The following is a 21,783-nucleotide window of genomic DNA, read 5'->3' on the forward strand; positions in this document are numbered from 1 at the left end:
TTTCATATGCTGAGTCTGCTTTTTGTGTAACAGTTTGTATCGATATTTTTAATTCAGTCAGTTGCTCTGAAAGTGGCATAATAAGAGCTAACATGTTGGCCATCAGCTTCTGTTCCATTTTATTAAACAGTGAGGTAAAAATCTCATCTTGCGATGGGGGGGCTGCGGGCTTACCAGGGCTTGTTCTGTCACCATGTTGTTGCTTTCTTCTTCACTCTCCTCACTGACAAAACCCTCAGAAGCTCGGGCATAAAGATCAGGAATATATTTAGAATCCTTTAAAGCTGGCCCTGACTTGTTTGCCTTCTTACTTCCCATGTCAGAGATAGGTATTTAAAAGTTCAGATTGCTTATTTATTTGGTTTAAGGGGGCTGAGGAAGCAGAGCACTAAATTAGGCGTCCATCTCCTTTGGCGCCAACGCCACGTCCCCAATCCAACCTTCTAACCACAGCCTACAACACCCTGGCCCTGTCTCTTTTGGATCACAAGATTTGTGTTTAGTTCACAGAATAAGAGAAGAGGATACTGTGAGGTGGGATATCATACTCACTGTGCAAAAAATTGGAAATAATTCTGGCCACTTCCTCAAACCTTCTTTGCCATCTTGCTCCCTCTTCACTAAACTCAACTGCCCCCAGATTAATTCAGAGAGGCTCCCCAATGATTTCCATTTAGCTAGATAAACTTTGGTTTGCATATTTCACCTTTGTTCTCAAGATGGGAATAAACTGGGGGGGGGGGGCAGAAATCACCCTGCACCCTAAACTGTAATTAATCCAGTATTATTAAACAGAAAGAGAAATAGTGCAGAGGACATGAGAATTTGTAATTTATTCATAAACTGCTAAGCCATCATAGCAAACTTTTTAAATGAAATGTGATAGTTGTTTAAATATTTAACAGCTTGTTGACCTATTTTCTCAGTTAATTAGGGATTGCATTAACAATGTATTGAATATAGGCAGCTTTTAAAAATAAGCACCGAACTATTATGGGTTAGTCAAAGTTTTTGTTTTGTTCAGTGAAGCCACAGATGGAGAATTCAGCTTAAAAGGCCCCCCAACAAAAAGTATGGAAGAGATATTGCAGAAATATGTCATTTTTCCTGTTAATCAATAGACACCTTCAAAGGATTTTGCTAAACGAGCATAATGAACATAAGAAAAACATTCATTTTGCGATCCTTTCTGGTTTTGTAACAATTTTATTGACTTCTGCTGCACATTTGTTGCTTGTAGAAGTGTTCCATTCATGACCTGATTAATTTCACAGTGAAAGACTTTGTAACCATTTGCTTCTGATCAAATGGAATTATTAGTTTATTGCACTTCATCAAATTTTGTCAGTGAAATTGTTTATTGCCATGGTTAAGCTGAAACCGTCAATGTGCCTGGAGTTTTTGCTGGGAGCATAATTCAAGAAAAATACACTTTTGTATTTAATGCAGAATTTGCTGGAATGTGATTTAATAATCTAACAGATCCTTCATTCTGCTGAATACTGGCATACAAAAAATATGTCTTTTTTGCAAAGGAACAAAGTGATTCTTTTCTTTGGGGGAAACTGAATCTGAATCAATGTCTGTGGCGTGTATTATGCACATTGTGCAATTCAAGACCAAAATTTTAGATTAGCATAAGGCATAGCAAATTCAGGTCAACACTGATGATCAGCAAGAAAAATGTACATATCAGTTACACATGACCTAACCTAGATATTTCTGGGGACACCTCAGACAACTGGGCAACTGGAGGGACAACTCTTGTCAATAGAGTTTCTCCAAACAGTATGTCAGTTCTGTTCTACTTCAGCACCTTGAGAAAGAAGGATAAAAGTCAAGGTTATTAGCAGACAAAAATGAGAGGAGAGAGTTTGGCAAACTTGTGCAGTTCTGCTTGGAAGGCTTCCAGAAAATTTGTCTTTTTCTATTACCAGGAATGGCTGATGAGTCTATTAAGCATCTACTTTTAGAATAATTCTCCTAGAGGAGGAGAAGAATTGGTTTTTATACCCCACTTTTCTCTACCCTAAGGAGAGTGGTTTACTTTAGTTTGAGGGGAGGGACGGTGGCTCAGTGGTAGAGCATCTGCTTGGGAAGCAGAAAGTCCCAGGTTCAGTCCCTGGCATCTCCAAAAAAAGGGTCCAGACAAATAGGTGTGAAAAACCTCAGCTTGAGACCCTGGAGAGCCGCTGCCAGTCTGAGAAGACAATACTGACTTTGATGGACCAAATGTCTGATTCAGTATAAGGCAGCATCATATGTTCATATGTTCCTCACTCCTCAAAGTGGCTTACTTCCTCACCCCACAACAGGCACCTTGTGAGGTAGCTGAGGCAGAGAGTGTTCTGAGGGAACTGTGACTGGCCCAAGGTCACCCAGCAGGCTTCATGTGGAGGAGGAGTGGGGAATCTGTTCTGGTTCTCCAGATTAGAGTCTGCTACTCTTAACCGCTACACTAATAGGCAATGTAAGAGTATTTCTTAAAATAAATTTCTACTGACATGTTTTTCCCCCAAGTTTCAAATGTTGTTTTATTTTATCAAATATCCCTGAAGAACACAGCTTAATCTGGGGGACATCAGTGTGCATTTGGCTCCTGCCTCATGACTTGGTTTATATTCTCATGCTACGTTTATACAACTCATGGAATCCCAGCCAGGCCTTTAGTTTGAAAGAGAAGCTGTGGGTGAATGCGACCCATTGTGGTTACAGCTGTACAGGCAGGCAATCTGTGGGGCAAGAAAAGCATGTGCCAAGTGCATTTGGCACTATTACATTTCCACGGTCACTTCCACTATGGAAAAGTGCTTCATTTTATGAAGTAAAAGCAATATATACCATTTATGTTTATTCCAAGCAGAAAGGGAAATATTCCATCAAATCTAAATCTCTGAACATGGTCAGACCTTCCCAGGGATTTCCTTCAGCCACCACACCCACCACCTGAATATGAACAAAAGTTCTTTGTGACGTTCAGAGTGCAAAAAGGCTTGCGGGAGTTTTGACAGGACCCTTGTTAGGGTTCCCCTGAAGTGACCCCAGGGCTCCACTTGTCAGTAGACTTTTTATGCCAGTCCCTGTATCGGAAACTGACCTGAAGCAGAGAACAAAGCATGTGCCAGCTGTGTGTCAGGATTAAACAAGCCAGTTGATCGAGGTGCAAATGGCCGGGAGAAGCTTCCTCTCCATTTGCACCTGATGAGGAGCCATGTTCCTCTCCCCAAAGGTGGCATTTGCTGTGTCTTTGTTTCCTTCCCAGAGATCAATTCACAATACGGCCAGCCAGCATTTGCCTTCCGCAGATCAATTCTCTTAACTGTTGTGTTGCACTCAGATTTGTTTTTCTAAATAGGGAAGTCAGTTCAAGTGGCAAACATTTTACCGATTTGAGAAATCACACACAGCAACCCAAAAGCATCACTTCTGAAGTGAGAAGAGGGGCGAGGGCTTGAAAAGAAGAACAACAGCTGAAACTTTTGACAGAGACTAAATAGCAGATGACACTGGATTGCTGAGAAAGAATCGCTGTTTGTTTTGGACCGTACCTCAAGGCAACAAAGGAAACGTAATGGCTGCAACAATCCAGTTTAATGAGCAAGCATTCAATATTAATTGTATTAAGTATAAGATTTTAAACAAAGCATCTGTTCCTATTTAAATGAGGTCCAAAACTCAAAACATCTACATGTTATCTGCAATCAAGCTAAGATGTCTCTGCATTGTAATAAAAATATGTGTATCTTTCCTCACTTTTGACTATATTTGCTTAAATGGCATTAGGCAATTGCTCCAAATTTGGTTTTCTTAATTTTTATTCATTTTTTTTTTTATCAAAGGCTCAGCTCATCAAGAATATAAAAAGGTAACTGGGCAGACACCTAGATGACAGCTTTTTTACCACTACTGGATGGATTGATCCAGTTGTACTCTGCCTGGACCAGGACAAAGCTGTTTTCTCGTATCTTTCTGAAATGCATCATCTCCCCACTCTCTCTCAAGGCAATCACATTGTTCTCTGGCTCACTAAAAGACACCTCTGTTCGCTTATGACAGTACTGGGAGTGGATGCAACGCAAACTGATAGCCACTACCATGCCAAGGACAACAGAACATCCAAGGAGGACACCAAGTTGAGCAGCAACCAGCTGTGGTTTTCGGCCTGGCTTTGCGCCTCCATCTCCAGGAACACTGGCTTTAGTTGCTGCTGTTGTTACCTTCAGGAGTGTATTCACCTCTTTCTCCTTTTTTTCCTGGCCATGAGCAGTAAATTCTGCCTGAGGCAGGAAGTTGGCTGGACCTTTCTGTGTCACTGGGTTTTCCTTCACCATTTGCCATGATGCTGATAAACCCTGGGAGGAATCAGAGTCCTTTTCTTTACCTAAATGTCCTGATGTTGCTCCCACTCCTGAAAGCAATGAAGAGTCCCAAAGTTGGATCAAAGGTGAAGCTGTCATGGGGAGTGCAGAATTCCATAAACCCAGGATAGAAGATCTAGAAACCACCTTAAAAACAGAAAAAAGAAGAATGCTTTAAATAAAACATACATACCATGCCTGAGACTTGCTGTTGTCCTTTGACTATACATATTGGGGCAAACTAATTTTTAATTCCTTATTGTCTTCCAAGGAACACGATCATTGGCTTACTGGACAGCCTGCAATTCCAAAGGACAAAATGGCAGAGCCCTGGTGTGGGATAAAGTAGGCTGGCTAGTGTTTGCCTCATGATAGGTCTGGGCAAATACTGCTGCACAGCCTCTGGACTACTAGAAAAATTACATCAAATCAGAAAAGAATGGAGGAAAGACGTTAGGTTTTTATCCATTCATGCCAGTTGCAATAGTCATGCCTCCACCATCTGGGGAAGAATGATATTTTCCCAGGTGCAAAACCAACTCATCGGGTGCTGGAAAAAGTGAAATGCCTTGACAAGACTGCATCTGGACCAAATGCAATGCAAGAGTAACGACTGTGTACATATGGTGCCAAAATAAGTCTGCCTGTTAGACACTGAGGCAATGAACCCCAGTAAGAATAGCACCAATCACAACAGAAATAGGTTTGGGTTAGGGAAAGTCCAACCTGGATCCAGCCAAACTTGCCTCTGAGCACTGTTTCCTCTAAGCTGAGTTAGTGTGAGCTAGCTCACTTTTTTTTTAGCCTCTGGCTCACACATTTGTGCCTTAGCTCAGGAAAAATGGCTCCAGAGCAAACCAATTTATGCAGTAGCTCACAATTTTAATGCCAGTAGCTCACGAAGTAGAATTTTTGCTCACAAGACTTTGTAGCTTAGAGGCAGTATTGCCTCTGAGTCGACCTGTTTAGGATTGCTCCCTCTGATGTGTCCTGCTTCTTGCTCTTCCCCCATTCACATAACCAATGCAATCCACTGCCCCACATCCTAGTCTTGCCCCTTTAACATGAATCATAAGTCCTCCTCGTCTGCTCTGTATTCTGCAGTTTCCAGCTGACCACCAGTATAAGAAAGGTTGGCAGCAATAGTCCCTATAGTACTAGCAGTACTGAAAGCTGAGATAGAAGAAAGAGCATGCCCATCTGGACTGCTCCCCAGCAACAAATAGCAAGGCAGGTTTTCTCTTTTTCCACTGCAGCCCTTTTTCAATGAGTGGAAGGCACACACTGTGGAAATAAACAGGCATTTTGTGGCACCTTAAAGACTAACAGAATATTATTTCAGCACAAGTTTTTCAGGGACCAGAGCCCACTTTTTCAGAGGCAATGGAGTGATTCCTCACTAGGCAGAATATTTATGTTGGAAGGTTCCTTTTAAAAATACCTCTAACATGAACATTTATGCTGGAATAATTTATTAAATTTTTAAGGTGCCACACAATTTCTGTTTGTTTCTGCTGCAGCAGACTAATAATTGTTTGCAAAATGTAAGTCGTGGCCAGTTGTTTCCTGGCAACACAACAGCCTCAAGAAGAACTGGCTTCAGAGGCACATTTAAAAACCAAGTGCTTTGAACTGAGGACTACAGACACAAGGGAGAGTTTCCTTCACATCAGGGGGATTTCAGAGCATCTACTGCCCTCTAACCGGGATAAGTGAGAATAACACTTAGTTAAGCCTCAGCCCACTGAATTGAAGAAGATAAATGATCTGCATCTGGCTGGAAAGCAGGCCGCAACTGTTCAGTTTTTCATACAAGAACAGAATACAGTTTTGTAGTCAAGGATATATCAGTTCTATGCTCACAGTTTTACCGAATATTAAAATTGGCTTCTGTGATATCACTTACCATTTTTGTCTGACATGCAATCCAGGAACCTCAAGGAAAAAATCACCATTGTTTACCCTGTTCTCTGTTTCTATTCATTCTGTGGCTGCACCAAACCAGCGGTGGGAGCCTGGCCTTCAGGCAACTTTTTAAGCCAACTGGGTCACAACTCATTAAGTGCAGCAGGGTTGGTAATCCATGCTTGCTAAAAGACATTAACATTTTCTGTTGCCTCACTGAACAGACCTGAGTAAGATTCTCCATACACATGCCTAGGATTGCTCTTATCACGAAGATTTGGACCCAGTGCTCTGTGAGTGCCATAGCATTTGTGAGAGGAAACTTTCTCACCTCTCCCACTGCAGCCCACCCATGCATCCCAAAGCCCTCCCCCTCCCCGGGGAAAGGGGACTCCTGAGAGCAGCATGGAGGGGTGACATGGCTGTCTGCAGTGAGAGGGGAGAATTGACAAGTGTTACTGTGCTGGCAGAATTGTCTTATGTTAGAGGGAAATATAATTAAGATCCAGGGCTGTCCATTTTAGGCAGGGCTTTTTTTGTAGCAGGAACTCCGTTGCATATTAGGCTACACACTCCTGATGTAGCCAATCCTCTTGGAACTTACAGTACACCCTGTACTAAGCATCCTGTAAGCTCTTGGAGGATTGGCTACATCAGGGGTGTGGCCTAATATGCAAAGGTGTTCCTGCTACAAAAAAAGACCTAATTTTAAATATGCTCAAACATACACTAGCTGGGCTCATGCCTTGTTCACTGGTTGCAAAAAGACCTGATTTTTCAGTGATCAGTTCAATACTGAATTAACCTGTTTGTGGATGTTTGGCAGCTTCCTTCATTGTACTCCTTCTTCATCATGCAGCTGGCTTGTTGCACATGCACATTCTCACACAGACTGAGTTGTAGGACCTCTCCCATAACTGCTCTGCTCAGCAGGCAATTGTTTAAATAGACAATTAGATCACTCACTGCGATATAAATTGGGCAAAAATAAATGCTGTGTTTCAATAAAATCCTACCCTTCAGTTTTTGTCTAAGTAGTGCTTAGTAATGCTAATGGGTGCTGATCAGTTTGAATGGGCAGTGCCTCTGAGCATGCGCAGTTTTGCAAAAACCTGGTTCAGCAGGTGTTTATGACTGCTCAGCACAACCCAAACAGACCAAGTGGCTGGCTCATGTCTGATCACCACCTTTGTGCACTAACAGTGCAATCCCAAGAAGGTGTACTCAGAGTTCTACTAAAGTCTGCTCAACAGGACTTACACCCAGGAAAGAGTTTTTAGGATTGCAGTGTGAGTTTGACAGACATATGTGTTCACTGCAAAATTTGCAGCATCCCTAGTCTATATGAGGTTAATATTCCAGTCTTTGAAAGAATAAAGCCGTTTAATGGATCCTCTTTAGTTGCAGTAGGGGTCAAGTAATGGAGAAGCAGTGTGGTGCAGTGGTCAGATTATGATAATGGAGACCCAGGCCGGAATCCTTTCCCTGCCATGAAAGCTCAAGGGGTGACCTTGGAACAGTCTTCCTTAGCTTCACCAGCCTCAAAGGCTGCTGTGAGAATAAAACACTGGCCTGCGCTCTACACAAGAAGGTGGGGAATCTAGTGGCAAAGAACTGAATTTATGTGGAATGAAAATCATATACATTATAAGGACATGTACACACACAGTTCTCTGCAACTCAAAGGACTACTGGAGTGACCATTCCTTTAACGGAAAAGAATTACATCAGAGCAGTACATTCCCTAAAGGCTCTTCCTAGTATCACAGGAGTACAGAGTCAGGTACTATTGTCTTCTCCCACTAACAACATACAGCACAAAACTGTGTTCAAGACTTCTGTAAGCTCAACACCCAATTTCTTCTCTCTGCACGCAGCTGGGAACTGAACATTGTTTTTAGGCTCACACATGATCACAACTGAAACACATATTAGATCATGATGCAGTTCTCACTGAATTTAGAGCACTTAGATGTGCCCTAAACAGCTGTGTATGATTCTTTCGAAACACAACTATTATCCTCATGGTAATGGTGATGCAGAAAACAGCCTATGAGGCATTTTTAATCTGAATTTGTGTTTGATAGAGGTAAAGGTAGTCGTTTCTATCAGTACCAGTCGTTTCTATCTCTGGGGTGACAGACAGAATGATCTTAATAGTACCTCAACATGGCGAGTCCTTGTAGAACCAGTTAATAGAATAGCACCCATGCCTTACGTATACCAGCTGGAAAATTATCAGTACAGGCGAATTTTTACCCTCATGAGGTGGGTCTTGGAGGGCAGATATAACAAAATACCTTTTGAAGATAGTATATGCCCCTGCTGTAATGAAGGGATAGAATCTTTAGTGCATGTCCTGTATGACTGCAAGGCGTACAGCATTCACCGTGAAATCCTTCCTTTTCCTGCAATCTTGCCTACAACTCTTAATCAAAAAATGCAACAACTGAAGGATCTTTTGAATGACAGGAACCCTAGGGTTATACTCAAATTAGCTAAATTTGGCTGGCTTGCCACCAGAACTAGAAAGTCACTCATAGCTCTGAAGGGAAATAGCTAGGCATTTTCTTCCTCTTTCTCTTAGTTGATAGTTTTTAAAATGTTTAATCCCATTATTAACTGTATGTATGCATGTATGTTTTTATAATTGATTATAGCAATTTTAGCTTTGTTCTCTCAGCACAATTTATATGGGTTACTGTAACCGGCAATGGTTTTATCTAAATTGTTTTTTGCTGGCTTTGTTGTGAATAAACTAACTAACTAACTCTGGGGTGACGTCGCATCATGACATTTTCATGGCAGACTTTTAATGAGGTGGTTTGCCATTGTCTTCCCCAGTGTTTGATAGGTGGTTCTAATTTTAGTCATAAGATTCTTACGTGTGGCTATTTCCACAGAGTTATTACAGACTGTATAATTTTAAAATACTGCTGTGCTTTCTGAGCCTAGCATGGTACCAGTTCAAATAAATGAATAATTTCTAGCATGTGCAAAACACACAACATTGCAGAAAAATTGCTATGTGCTACCAAAGATCTTCCTTGAAAGCCCATCAAATGCCATCTACTCCAGTGCTTACCTCTGTGCCGTCTGTACACGCTGAACACAGTGATGACTTGGGAATACTGGAGGCATTTTCTGTCCTAAAATATTGGGATGGGGAAATGTAAATTGATTATATTTCATACTAATAAATTCAGTTATATTCTGAACATGCCCAGAGGTGCTTTCCTGGCTACCACTGGAAATTCCCTCAAGACTCATTGAGTTGTACAAAGTACCAAATGAATTCCTGCAACACATCATTGGTTTCTGCTCAGTTTGGCTTGCTCTGTTCTGGGACTGCCTTCCCTTGTGCTAGCCTATATTTTTACTCTTAGATGTAGTCAAGGTGTTGTGATAGATGGGTCCCAAATCTCAGCCTTCTAAGGCTATATGAAAGTAGCTTAATAATTTTAAACACACACCTTTCCCATTAATATATTACACCCTCACTTGTACATCTTTATGTATGTACTTGCATGCACACCATTAAAAAACAAATAGTTCAAGACACTGCTGCTAGGGGTTATCCATGAGACACAAGCCAAAGCTTACTTAAGAATCTCTCTCTATCTCTTTCTGCTGGTCTTAATGAGATTCTTTTTGTGTGTTTATGAGACTATTTATGCATTAAAGAAAATGACCTTAGCGGGGTCAAACTCTACCTCGTTCACTAAAGAACTCTCATAAAATCAGGCTTCTTTCATGGAAAATGGCCTCTCTATGGCAGCCATTTAAATTGTATGCACTTGGTGCGCTCAAGACCTACAAACCATCAACAGCACACTATGCAGGAATATATAGGCAAACTACACATGGCGTAAAGGAGCCATTTACATGAGTACAATCTCAGTGAGCCTTCAGGGGACAGATTCCACCTCCCCTCCCCATTAGCAAGTTTGTATCACCAAAAACAACTTTTCTGGGCCCATCTTGGACAAGTTTCGTGAACAAAAACTTCTGTGCTGCAAAGCTGTTGATCTGTTGTTGTTATAATTGATTGTGATATTGACATAGTTAAAATAATGTACACATATGTGGGTGAGAAGAAGGGGAGAGAGAGTATGTGTTCACAATGTAGAGTAAAGGTCTTTGAGGATTGCATTATGTTTGGTGAATCCCACATTCCTCAGCTTTTGTACCTACAAGATGACACCTAATGGCTACATAGTACCTGTTGAATGTGCTGTGTGTAGAGAAATAATCTCGTGTTCTGAAGCCAAGGTCCTGAAACTGAAGGGAGGATTCCAGCAGATCACCAGCTACGCCACTTCCATTGTGTTGCCTTTCTCCAGTTTGCCTGACGGCACGTGAAGTGACAGAATCTACTAGGGATTCAGACAGAAGACTTCCATTGCTAGAGAGCTCCGATGTTTGCTGTCTGCTATAAGCTGGATCCAAAACCAGTGTTGCTGCAGTCTGAGTCAGACTGGTAGATGATACATTCGCAAACTGAGTTGAGATGGTGTATGGAGAGGAACCTTTAAGAAAAATCCAATGCAAAATGTTGAACATAAAATACTGAGAATATCAGGAAATAGATTTGACACTACTGAATATATTTTTATAGATAATATAAACTTACAAAGTACTTTTGTATGACCACAGTCATCCACTTCTGCTGCAGAATTCAAGAAGCGCACAAAGGGTTCCAAGGGGAGCTTCCTTCCAACCTAGGCATCACCCAGACCTGCTTAGCTTCAGCCAACTAACTGGCTGCATCATGTGCCTTCCAACCATGTATTTGAACCATGTATTCAGTAGCCATAACTCTGGACTGAGAATGGTGCACCTAACCCATTATGGATTTAGACAGTCGTCTACTGGATGCCTCTAGGAGCTTATGAATAGAGTATGAGGGTGATGGTATTCAAATACCAGGATACTAAGGCAAATAATTTCATAAGCTACAATATTTATTGTGAGAGACTACATTCTCCACATTGTTCTCAATAGCAAGCAAGTTGCTTGCCACTGAATCAATCAAGAATTTAATCCTCAATGTTACCAGGAAGCATAAGGGAAACTAAGAATGACTTGCCCTTCTATTTTCCACATCTTTTCCAAATGCAGTTGTCAGATCTGGGTTGGAAAATACCTGGAGACTTTGGGGGTGGATCTGGGAGAGGGTGGGGTTTGGGGAGGGAAAGGTCCTCAGCATGGTACAAAGCCATAGAGCTCACCCTTCAAAGCAGCCATTTTCTCCAGGGGTGCTGATCTCTGCCAGCTGGAGATCAGTTCTAAAACTGGGAGATCTCCAGGCCCCACCTGGAGGCTGGCAACCCTACATCCAAAGAAGGACCCACTGTGAGAACTAGAAGTCATTAAAGACTCATGCTTCATTGTAGATGAGATGCATAAGCAGGTGAGATCAATAATTCAACATTTGAAATAGATCTAAGGCAGTGGTTCATGCTACCCAGAAATGAAAACTAAAAATAAAGTGCATAACCTAAATCAGTTCCGTTCACTAATTAATGGAATATGGATTGAATCCTAAGGCTGTAATCTTAAAGACATTTATTTGTAGATCAGGTCCTCTTAAATCATGGGATTTATTTCCAAATCAATGAATATAGAATCTGGTGAAATGCAGTAGCCTAATTTATGTCATGTGATAGATAAAAGATGAGAGAAATGTGAAACAAGATGGAAGCCTTCTGGGAAATAGGTACAAGAGAAACATGCTTTTACCTGTAGTAGATCCTCCTTCCAGATCAATAGGCTCCTGAAAAAGTGTTGGCTTTATAGCACTGGAGGCTACACTGTGGTCAGCCATGGTTCTGTTTTGCATTTGTTGATACACTGTAGAAGACTCAATTCTTGCCCAGTAAACAAAGTAGGACTGGACTACTGATAAACTGTTGCGGTGTTTTTTTAGAGAACAAAAACAAGTATTTGAAGCATGGATTTAGTTATTCTGTCCCATTAATAAATCATCAGAACATTTGGTAAATCAAAAGGAATTTTTAAAAATTTACAAACAGAATTAGTGCAAAGGACATTAAAGGATTAGCCTGTAACACTTTTTATATCGGAGTAACAACAAATAACCAATTGAAACCATAGTGAAAGGACTGTAAGAAAAGTCACTTAAGAGTCAGAGCTCATCAAAATGCAATTTGTAGACTGGCTCTCTAATTTCATCAGCTTTTTAAAAATTCATTTGACAAAAAATGGCTCCATTTGAAAAAATTTGGTTAAATACACAAGCAAGAACCAAGGAAGGAGGCAGGGTAAATTAAGGCCACTTTCCTGGAAGTAAGCCCCTCTAAATAGCATTAGACTTAACCTCTGTATAGACCTCCTTAGGACTACTCCTTAAATTTACTTAATGAATCTGAGCTATATATTTTCACAACACATCCAATGTCTATGTCTTTGCTGTTGTCTGTTATGTTACAGGATATGATTTGTTCAGACTTAATTTTATCTAACTGCACAAATATCCATAAATCACAGAAGTTTTGATCTAAGCTACTGAACATATGAGGATGTCATTTCATAGTCAATTGTATGGTAGCTATGTTTTATACTCCAGGCCACAGATCATCAAAGTTTCCTACAATTTGCTTATTTTTTTAAAAAAATGATAAAATATGAGATTCTGATCAGCATTAGGGTACCTTAGTTAGAAAAAAAACATGGTGATAAGTAAAAGCACCCAAAGAAACAAAACGCCACACAACAGCAAGCACTGCGCCCACTGCCATCAAACCAAGCGCAGTGTCACATCATGTATAAAGACATCAAAGATGCTGACTTGTAGGACCATGCCAGGTGGTCACTCTGCCTCCTGGCCTAACTAAAATGAAGGTTACTACCTGCTGAATATCAAAGGAAACTAAATAAAGCTTTTCCCATCACTGCACTGCAATGCTGGGGAAAGCATCTCTGTTGCATTTCTGCCTACTGTGCAGTTGTTAAGGTTGTTTATGTGCAACCAGAAGAAAGAAAGATGCCAGTAAAAACACAAATTTACCAGATGCAGTCAGAGAAGAAGCTAAAACCTTTTTTTGAGTCAGCCTTGAAACTGTGGCTGTAGCAGGAAGCAACATCCTACAGCCTTGAAACTGTGGCTGTAGCAGGAAGCAACATCCTACAGTGGGGGAAGTGTAACTGACTGCACATTGAAATCACTTATCATGGGGTACATTTGCACAGCCAAATATGGATTCACACTGAACATGAGATATTTCCCTTTGACCACATGGTTAACTAGTGTTGATATAGATCTACATTCAGCTAAATCAAGAACTAATTTCCAACATGTAAAACCAAGTCAAAGGCCAGAACGTGTAAATAAAAACGTTCAGAATGGATCTCGTATATGTATGTGGGTGTGTGCCTAGAATCCATACCAGATCTCTGTCTTTCAGTGAATACTGCAAACAGCTAACCAACCACCTTCCCTTGGTTGTCCACCAGAAGACTTCCTCAAAAAGAGATCAAGCAAGAATTTCTTACAAGAACCGGATGTCTCCAACAGGCTGATCAGGGGCCTTCCACACGAAGGACAGGTTTCTTTTCAGTGACTTGTCTGAGTGGGTAACAGTATCACCATCTTCAAAACAAGTCAGGAGTTTGGAGCCAGGAGGAATGTAAACAAAAATGCCAGCAATTTGATCATTCGATACTCTGCGAGCTTGCAGCATAAAGCCCATGAAATCGCGTGTGCTTCTCACTGTGACTGAAGGCAAAGAAGAAGTTACAAAAGAATGTCAACCTTTGGAAATCAGTTTTAATATTTGTACTGAGAAATTTTGCATCTACACTCTGGGATAGAAAATGTGATTGATATTGCTTTTTATTTTAAAAATTACACAATCTTTGCAATTGTATTAAGCAGGAGCATGGTTAGGATGAGTATGGAGGCACACCCAAAGGTCCTCAATCCAGCCAGTCTTCACCCATTTGATGACTATCTCTCAGGATTGCCTTTCACCAGCCTCCCCTCCTGGATACAGAGTCTCTGAGTCAAACTAGACAGAACGGCAAGAAATCAATGATCAGATCCTTTTGTTTGTTTGTTTTAAATTAAAGGATGTGGAGGTCAAGAACTCATGTGGTATAGTGGATAAAGTGCTGGACTAGGATCTGGGAGACCCAGGTCATATCCTCACTCTGCCATGGAAGCTTGCTGGGTGACTGTGGGGCCAATCGCACATTCTCACCTTAACCTACTTGACAGGATTGTTGTGTGGATAAACTGGAGGAAAGCACAATGGGTCCCAGTGGGGGAAAAGGCAGGGTATAAATTAAGTAAATCAATCAATCAATCAATGAAAGTCAAATTTAGATTGGGGCCACAGTCCTAGGGGAAGGAAGTACCCTGGGTCAAAAACCCCTTTATGATTTAAAATCACACACAAAAAAGATTTTGTTTCTCCACAGGTACAATAATACAGGTGTAACTTAGCACTTCCCCTCTTTCCATCAAGTTCTGCCTCTAGTTTTGTCCCTTCTCACCTCTATCCAAAAAAGTGAATGCTGTAATGCTTTCAAGAATTTTCACTTTATGCAGGAATCAGCTTGTTTACACAGATGTTATTTGTTGATCAACATCATTATCGGCTCCAGTTTTAATAACATGGGGTTTAATCCTCAAACTAGTTAGGATGAAGTAACCAGAACTGTTGGGAAGTTACAGCTAAAGAACTGAAACTACAGGTTGTGATCTTATTTAAACCCTTGCAAGATACTCCGTTCTGCTCTGTAGAATCAAGTATTGTTAAAAATGAAAAATATGAAATGTCTTCACTAACCTCCAAGTAATGTGTCTGTTTATCTGAAAAACTCTGCATCTTTGATGGTAGTGGTGTGATTATAAATCACAGCAATATTAGCATTTATATACTTTGATTAAGAAATTCAAGGCATTTTCACATACATTATTTCAGTAATCTGTGTGACAGCCCTTTAAGGTCAATCAATATTGTTATCCAGATTACAGATGTTGAATTGAGACTGAGGCAGTAGCTTTTTAAAAGACCTTCTGCCAGTTTCATAGCAGAGACACAAAATTTCGGTCAGAGACTTCCTGGTACACTTCTTTGCCTCATCACTCTTGTGTTAATTAACTTTTCCCAGCTGACCAGGGGGTCTGCAAATATGGTTGCCTGGTAGCTACTGGGAAACTGAAGCTTAATTCTGGTGGCTAGCAGGGAAAGCCTCCATTACCCTCCATCACAAGAGCAAGTCCCCCCCCCCCAAAAGTCACCAGCAATCCAGGGAGGCTGGACATTTTTCAAAATGCTGCATGGCTGAATCCTATAGCAAGACATAGCTCCAGTGCCATCATGACTTGAAGGGGAAAGACAGTGGATAAGGGACACACTTAGACTTTGCTGAGCAGGAAGCAAAGGAGATTATTTTTGCTTGGATCGCTAGATGCATAGTCCAGGGGTGGCCAACGGTAGCTCTCCAGATGTTTTTTTGCCTACAACTCCCATCAGCCCCAGCCATTGGCCATGCTGGTTGCGGCTGATGGGAGTTGTAGGCAAAAAATATCTGGAGAGCTACCATTGGCCACCCCTGGCATAGCCCCTTGCATGGAATCTAAGTAGAGGGCCAGTCCTGCCACTAGGCAAACTAGGTGATTGCCTAGGGCACTAGCCTTCTGGGGGCACCGAACTGGGTGCTCCCCATGTGACTTGGTGACGTCATCAGTGCAGGGGGGGGGGTGGAGAAGTTAGCCATGCCTAGGGTGCCTGACAGTCTATGGCTGGCCCTAAGTATAGCCCCTCTGTCTCATTTTAAACTACTGTTTGTAAGGAAAGAATGCATATTTATTGATGGCTTCCAAACTCCCTTTTCTCTATGGGACTGGCCATTCGGTAACACCAGCACATGGTTACAGTGATAATGAGCAGTACCTGTGGGGTTTATTTGGTGCCATTTTATTGAATTCTGTTATTATTATGACTTGTGGTTTTGACATTACAAATCATTGATTGATTAAAGCACAGCAAGAGTCACAACACACCTCCAACCCAGTAGGAATACAGATCTTCTCTCATCTCAAGCCCCATAACAAACAGGGCCCCTAGCAGTGCCACTGAATGTGCTTCTATGTGGCTCACAGGGTGTCACTCTGCTTAAGATAGCACCACACTAGACTTTTGCTCCTGTGACATGGGGCATCAGTTGCTACTGGAGAGAGAAGATACTGATGCTTCTATTGGAGGGGGCTAGTCTGTTCCTTTGGCAAGGGCCAGCAGCATAGTGGAAATGGCAGTGATCTATGTGTATTTCAAGCAGTACCATGTACAAGCTGCAACTCTTGTAATATATGCACACACAGCAGCATAACACTTTCTGGGGGATCACACAAAGACTGACACAATATGAGACTGCACTCTAGAACTACCATGCTCAATTTTACAATCAAAATGTTTCTCCCTAAGTAGTATAACTTCCCAACCTCACTTTGCAAGTGCTCATTACTGTGAGGCATCACTCACGCAAGTATTTGCATTTGGAAAGCTGCCCCAACTATTTCAATCAGTGCTGCAAAGTTTCTCTTTCTGTTACATCTGCTTACTACCATTATGTCTAGCCACTGGAAAGCAAGTGGAACTTTGGCAAATGCATATGACCCATGGCAGCAGAGAGCATTTGAGAAATATTTCCCAATATGCTGAGCAGAAAGAAACATTAAATACACTCCACCTAAGCCCTTGCAGTAAGCCTGTCTTTCTCGCCACTAACATTGACAACTGCTGCTCCTTACCCGGTACTTTGTCACCTGGAAAGAAGAGAGACATATTGGTGTGGAGGGTAATATAGTTATTGTGCTGGTCCTGAAGGTGAGCTCTGATGTGTTTGGGTCTCATGTCAGTACATGCAGAAAGACTGGCACCATGGGAGAATGCAGCAGAGTATGAAACCAAGCAAAGAACTGTAAAGGTCCACACAACAAAAAGAGCCTGGGCTTTCATCTCATCTTCTACCTATCAGAAAAAAGACATTGGACTGAAAGCACAGTAATAACCTCTGTAAAAATGTAGCCAGTGTGAAGTTATGCTAGCGACACTTCTGAATTCCAGATTTAGTTGAAACCAAGGCTTTCAAACACTTTGGACTGCTAGAAAGGAGGTTTAGTCATCTGTGGAGCTCTGCCCTGGTTAAACCACAAAATAAAACATTTCAAGAACAAAGCGGGCTTTGACTTATTCCGGAATGTTTTCAAAAGCCATCCTGGCAGGGTTGTGACCTCTACTAGTATGCCAATACACTTCTGGCTCACACCAATCTAGCAGTGCATGCACTCTTCAACACTGTGGCTATGTTGCAAGAAGTGAGTTGTCAATGGAGAAGCAAAACCAGTAATATATAGGACCCTTTTCAGTCAGTGTTTTTCACACAGCAGCAGCAGCCCAATTTTTGTGCACAGCACAAACAATGCTAGAGACTTCAATTCCCACCCCCCTCCAGCATTCAAACCATGGCACTGAATTGCTGGAAGATAAATAGCACAGCCATTGTGAGAAATGTTTGTAGGCACATATTTAGCCATTTAATTTACACCCTGATTTTCTAAATATTGCCAACATGGTGTAATGAAAAATACATACTCCCTAGTGGCTGGTGCTTCCTACAAATTACCGAGCAGCAATGCAAGACCTACTCTCAGCTATGTAGGTGCTGATTTGGTGTTAAAAGACTTTTTACAGGCATATTTAAAGCTTCAGTATTCAGTGCCAATCAGGCCATTTAAATCTAGCACTATGAACACCAGAAAAGACACCCATTGATGCACCAACATTTTGTAATCCCTCTAAAAAAAATTTTCTGTATACTCTTACTCTCCAAAACATATATGCTTTTCCATCACCTTGAAATTTGCCCCTTTGAATGCCACTAAATATTAAGATACTCCTTAACTTTAAGCAGAGAACATACAGGTAAAGACTGATTTTAGTGGAGCTTTTTTGCCCAAACTATATTTGCAACTATTTATGCACTAGCAAGATAATCCGTCTACAAATAGCTTCCGAGAATTTACCTGCTTTACTAATAAATTGTCTTACTTCTGATATGCGTTAAGTTATATCTCCTGAATTTCCCTGTTTTGTCTGAGCCAGTTGTTCCTGGTCAGTATTTGCATGGGGAACGAGCAAGGAATTTCAGGGCCACTATGCAGAGGCAGACAATGGCAAACCACATCTGAATATTTCTTGCCTTGAAAACCCTGTAGGGTTGTCATAAGTTGGGAGTGACTTGATGCCCAACCCTGCCCCCCAACCCCCTCTCCTAGATATCAGATACCAGAAGTACATCTGAAATTCCAGTCTCTGACACTGCCAGTCACTTACCTTGGGCCACATGATCCTTCAGGCTCCCAGCAATTTTCTCCTTCAGCCTGTCAGGCAAACATCCTTTAAAGCAAAAATTCTTTGCTTTCTCCACTAATGGGGAGTGCAACAGCTGCTACTGCTAATTCTTAATACCTACAGGAACTCTGTCAGTGTTCAAATCCAGTTTTAATCATGTTAGTTTTCTTCACAGTCTACTCATCCTCTTTGAAAAAAGACAAAAAAGCCCCACCAAGTGCTTTGTGTAACAAAAATACAATGTATGTTTACGATGCTCTACACATTTATACTTGGAAGTATCTACTCATAAGTGAACACAGAATTGCAACCATAAATATAGGGAAAGAAAAAGAAAAATTGGGGAATCATCCAGGGTTTGTGTTGGGAAACAGATGATAGGTAAGGGCCTCCCCTCTCCTTTCATCTGTACAGCAAAGAAAGAGGAATTTTCTTCTGCACACTATGGGACATGTCCTACGTAGTTCCATGTATATAACTCTACAGCAAAAGTAGAAATACACTGGGAAGGAGAAAAATTCTAAACAAGTTCAGTCCACTCAGTATTAAAATAAACTCAAATATCCAGCTTCAACACAATGAAGGCTTAAGAACCGAAAGGGGGAAAGTTACCACCTGATCTGTCTCCCTGTTCTTCATTTATCTTCTGGATGATGTCAGTGACTCCAGCCAAGAATACAGGTCATGCCCAGAAAATCCCATTCTTAGTGTGAAAACTGCAAGTATTAGCTGAAGCTTCAGAACAGGTGTTCAGATCACTGGAGCGTAAGCAGTATAAAGTTTATTTTTACCGTATTTCTTGACTATAGTCTCACTAAAGTAGATTCAATCCCAAGAGCAACGTATGGAAGCAACCTTTTTTTTAAAGTTGTAAACAATTATTTTAAAATACAAACATTAGTGCTTCAAAAGTCCAGTGGAAGGCTGTTCTATTTATTTGTTCCCTCATACTATTATCTGGTTCAAGCAGAATAAAAATAGAGAGGATTGTTATGGGCTCCTAAGGGTAATTAGAGACAGATCTTTGTTGGACGCACTCTTGATGGTTAAGATATCGTTCACTGTTGCCCTTCCATTAACTCACCCTCTTAATAGAGCAGAATCCAAAGGTGATGGAAAACCAAACTAAATCAATTGGTATTTATGACAATCCCTGCTGCCAAAATTCTATATGAAGACAGTTCTTTCATCTTTATCATCAACACTTCTATCTATAGAGAAATTTACCAGTTTGGCCATTTTAAAGTAGTTGTTATACATCCAGATCTAGGGCATCAGATGACACCCCCTCCAGCACCCTACAGGGATGCATTTTTCATTTCCTGTATTGCAGGTGGGGATGTGAAACCCCAAACCCCGTCTTGTGGTATAGGTGCATGGTTGTGCATATGCCAAGTCTGGATCAGGGCTCTTGCATAAAACCGTAATTGCCAAGAGGAGTAAACAAATGTAGACTGAGAATAAAATAAAGGGTTGTTTAAAATAAATTTCCACGAATACTGTGTAACAGATTTTTGGAAACAAAACAGAAAGCTTTTTTCAAAAGCCACTTTAGGAAATGAAGGGATGAAGCAACCCTGTATATACCTTCTCCAAAACAAATTAAAAACTGAGCAGTAAACTTGGGAGGCACATTTACTTTTTCTTTTTAAAAAATAAATGCCTGTATTTGTGATTTATATGCTGGATCTTAAGCCCATGTCAAAATTATAAATAACTGCAGCATACTATAAAATGGTATCTTCTTGGCATACAGTGCAAAGCCACATGAAGTTTTAACAACTATTAATTTTTCCTCTTCAAGTGTTGCTGTTCCTTCCTTTCATTAAAAGTAGTTTGATACCTGAGAGGATGGGTCACTGCTGCATTCACACAATTGTATAATGTTCATTCATGCACAGCTGAAAAGTTTGTGCTGTTCTTAAAGGCAGCATTAAACTGCTCACAGAATAATAAGCTGGACAATATACCCCACGCTGAAGGGCTTTGTAACCTTACAAGAAGCAATATTTTAAACACTGCATTGATGTACTCTTCTGCAGCTTCCCTGAAACTGTTTTTTGGGGGGGAGGGGGGGAATCTCTTTGTAAACTCAATAGTTACAACAAACGGAAAAATGTGTAGATTTTCAAATAAAATCTTAGTGTTTTAGTGGTTAACAAACTGCTATATAACACTCTGATATTTTTATAGAACTGCTGCATTTTCTCAAGTTAATGTATTAGCCGCCAAGCTGAACATATTGTCACAAGTGTTTGAAAGAAAAAGGGCAAAACTATTTATCATACACACAGTTATACACAAGTATATAAATACAGAACCAAGTTAATACAGTAGGTATGCAGACCATTTAGCCAATCCCTCTACATATTAATATCGAATTTTTCAGTCCACTCAGTCACAGCTGGAAGAGTTCAAAGAGGTCTGTCACATCTCCCTGGAAAGCACAATGCTCACATTCCTATGACAGGTGGAAAATAGTTTGGTGGGCTGTACAATTGTGTTTGCCCCACTTAAACCACAGGTCTGCAGAGCTACCAAAGCCTGTTCATATTCTATTAGTTTTCTTCCATACTTTATGTGGCAGGTCAAATCCTGCAGGCCTCCTGTTGGTGTTTATCAAATTACGGATGCCAGGTGGAACTGACTGCATCCATGTTTGCAGTCATTCATTCTCTAGATTGAAATTTTGTGATTGCAGGAGCTGTGCAGCTCTTATAGCTGGGTGTTAGGTCTTAGTCTGGATAGGCCCATGTCAGCCATGTCTTTGTGGATGGGCAACTCTGTTTTCAATTATCTTTCTATATTCACAAAGAGCATCTCTTTGGAGATGTGGGGGAGCAACGTGGCACAATGTGGGTAGTCAAAAGGCTGGAGTGGGTTTAATACATCTGATGGTTCTGTTGTATTGAGCTGTGGACCTGGCAGCTGTTGAGCCACACTGACGCACCATATTCCACACTATCATATACCAGTCCCAAAGCTGAGCATCAAAGTGTTGTAGCAGACACACCCCAAGCTGTACTACATAATTTCTGGAGAATGTGGTTTTGTATGTGTATTTTTGCTGCTACATTGGTAAGATGGTCAACATCCTGGCCAGGGTAATGCCAAAGTACTTTGGTGTATGGTTATAA

The 21,783-nt window shown here is 41.0% G+C and overlaps 1 protein-coding gene across 1 annotated transcript; it reads right to left on the reverse strand.

Annotated features, from left to right (window-relative positions):
• Window positions 1–3,576: 3,576 nt before the first annotated feature.
• On the reverse strand, window positions 3,577–18,822 carry REELD1 (reeler domain containing 1). Its single transcript, XM_060246680.1, has 7 exons — window positions 18,629–18,822; window positions 17,044–17,263; window positions 13,779–14,001; window positions 12,006–12,172; window positions 10,486–10,792; window positions 9,349–9,412; window positions 3,577–4,505 (listed from the first exon to the last, which is right to left on the reverse strand). Exons 1-7 carry the CDS (start codon window positions 18,638–18,640, stop codon window positions 3,882–3,884), a joined length of 1,617 nt encoding a protein of 538 aa, XP_060102663.1. The 5' UTR covers window positions 18,641–18,822; the 3' UTR covers window positions 3,577–3,881.
• Between the last annotated feature and the right edge of the window lie 2,961 nt (window positions 18,823–21,783).

This window comes from Heteronotia binoei, chromosome 9 (assembly GCF_032191835.1).
Source record: "Heteronotia binoei isolate CCM8104 ecotype False Entrance Well chromosome 9, APGP_CSIRO_Hbin_v1, whole genome shotgun sequence".
In the NCBI taxonomy this organism is placed as follows: domain Eukaryota; kingdom Metazoa; phylum Chordata; class Lepidosauria; order Squamata; family Gekkonidae; genus Heteronotia; species Heteronotia binoei.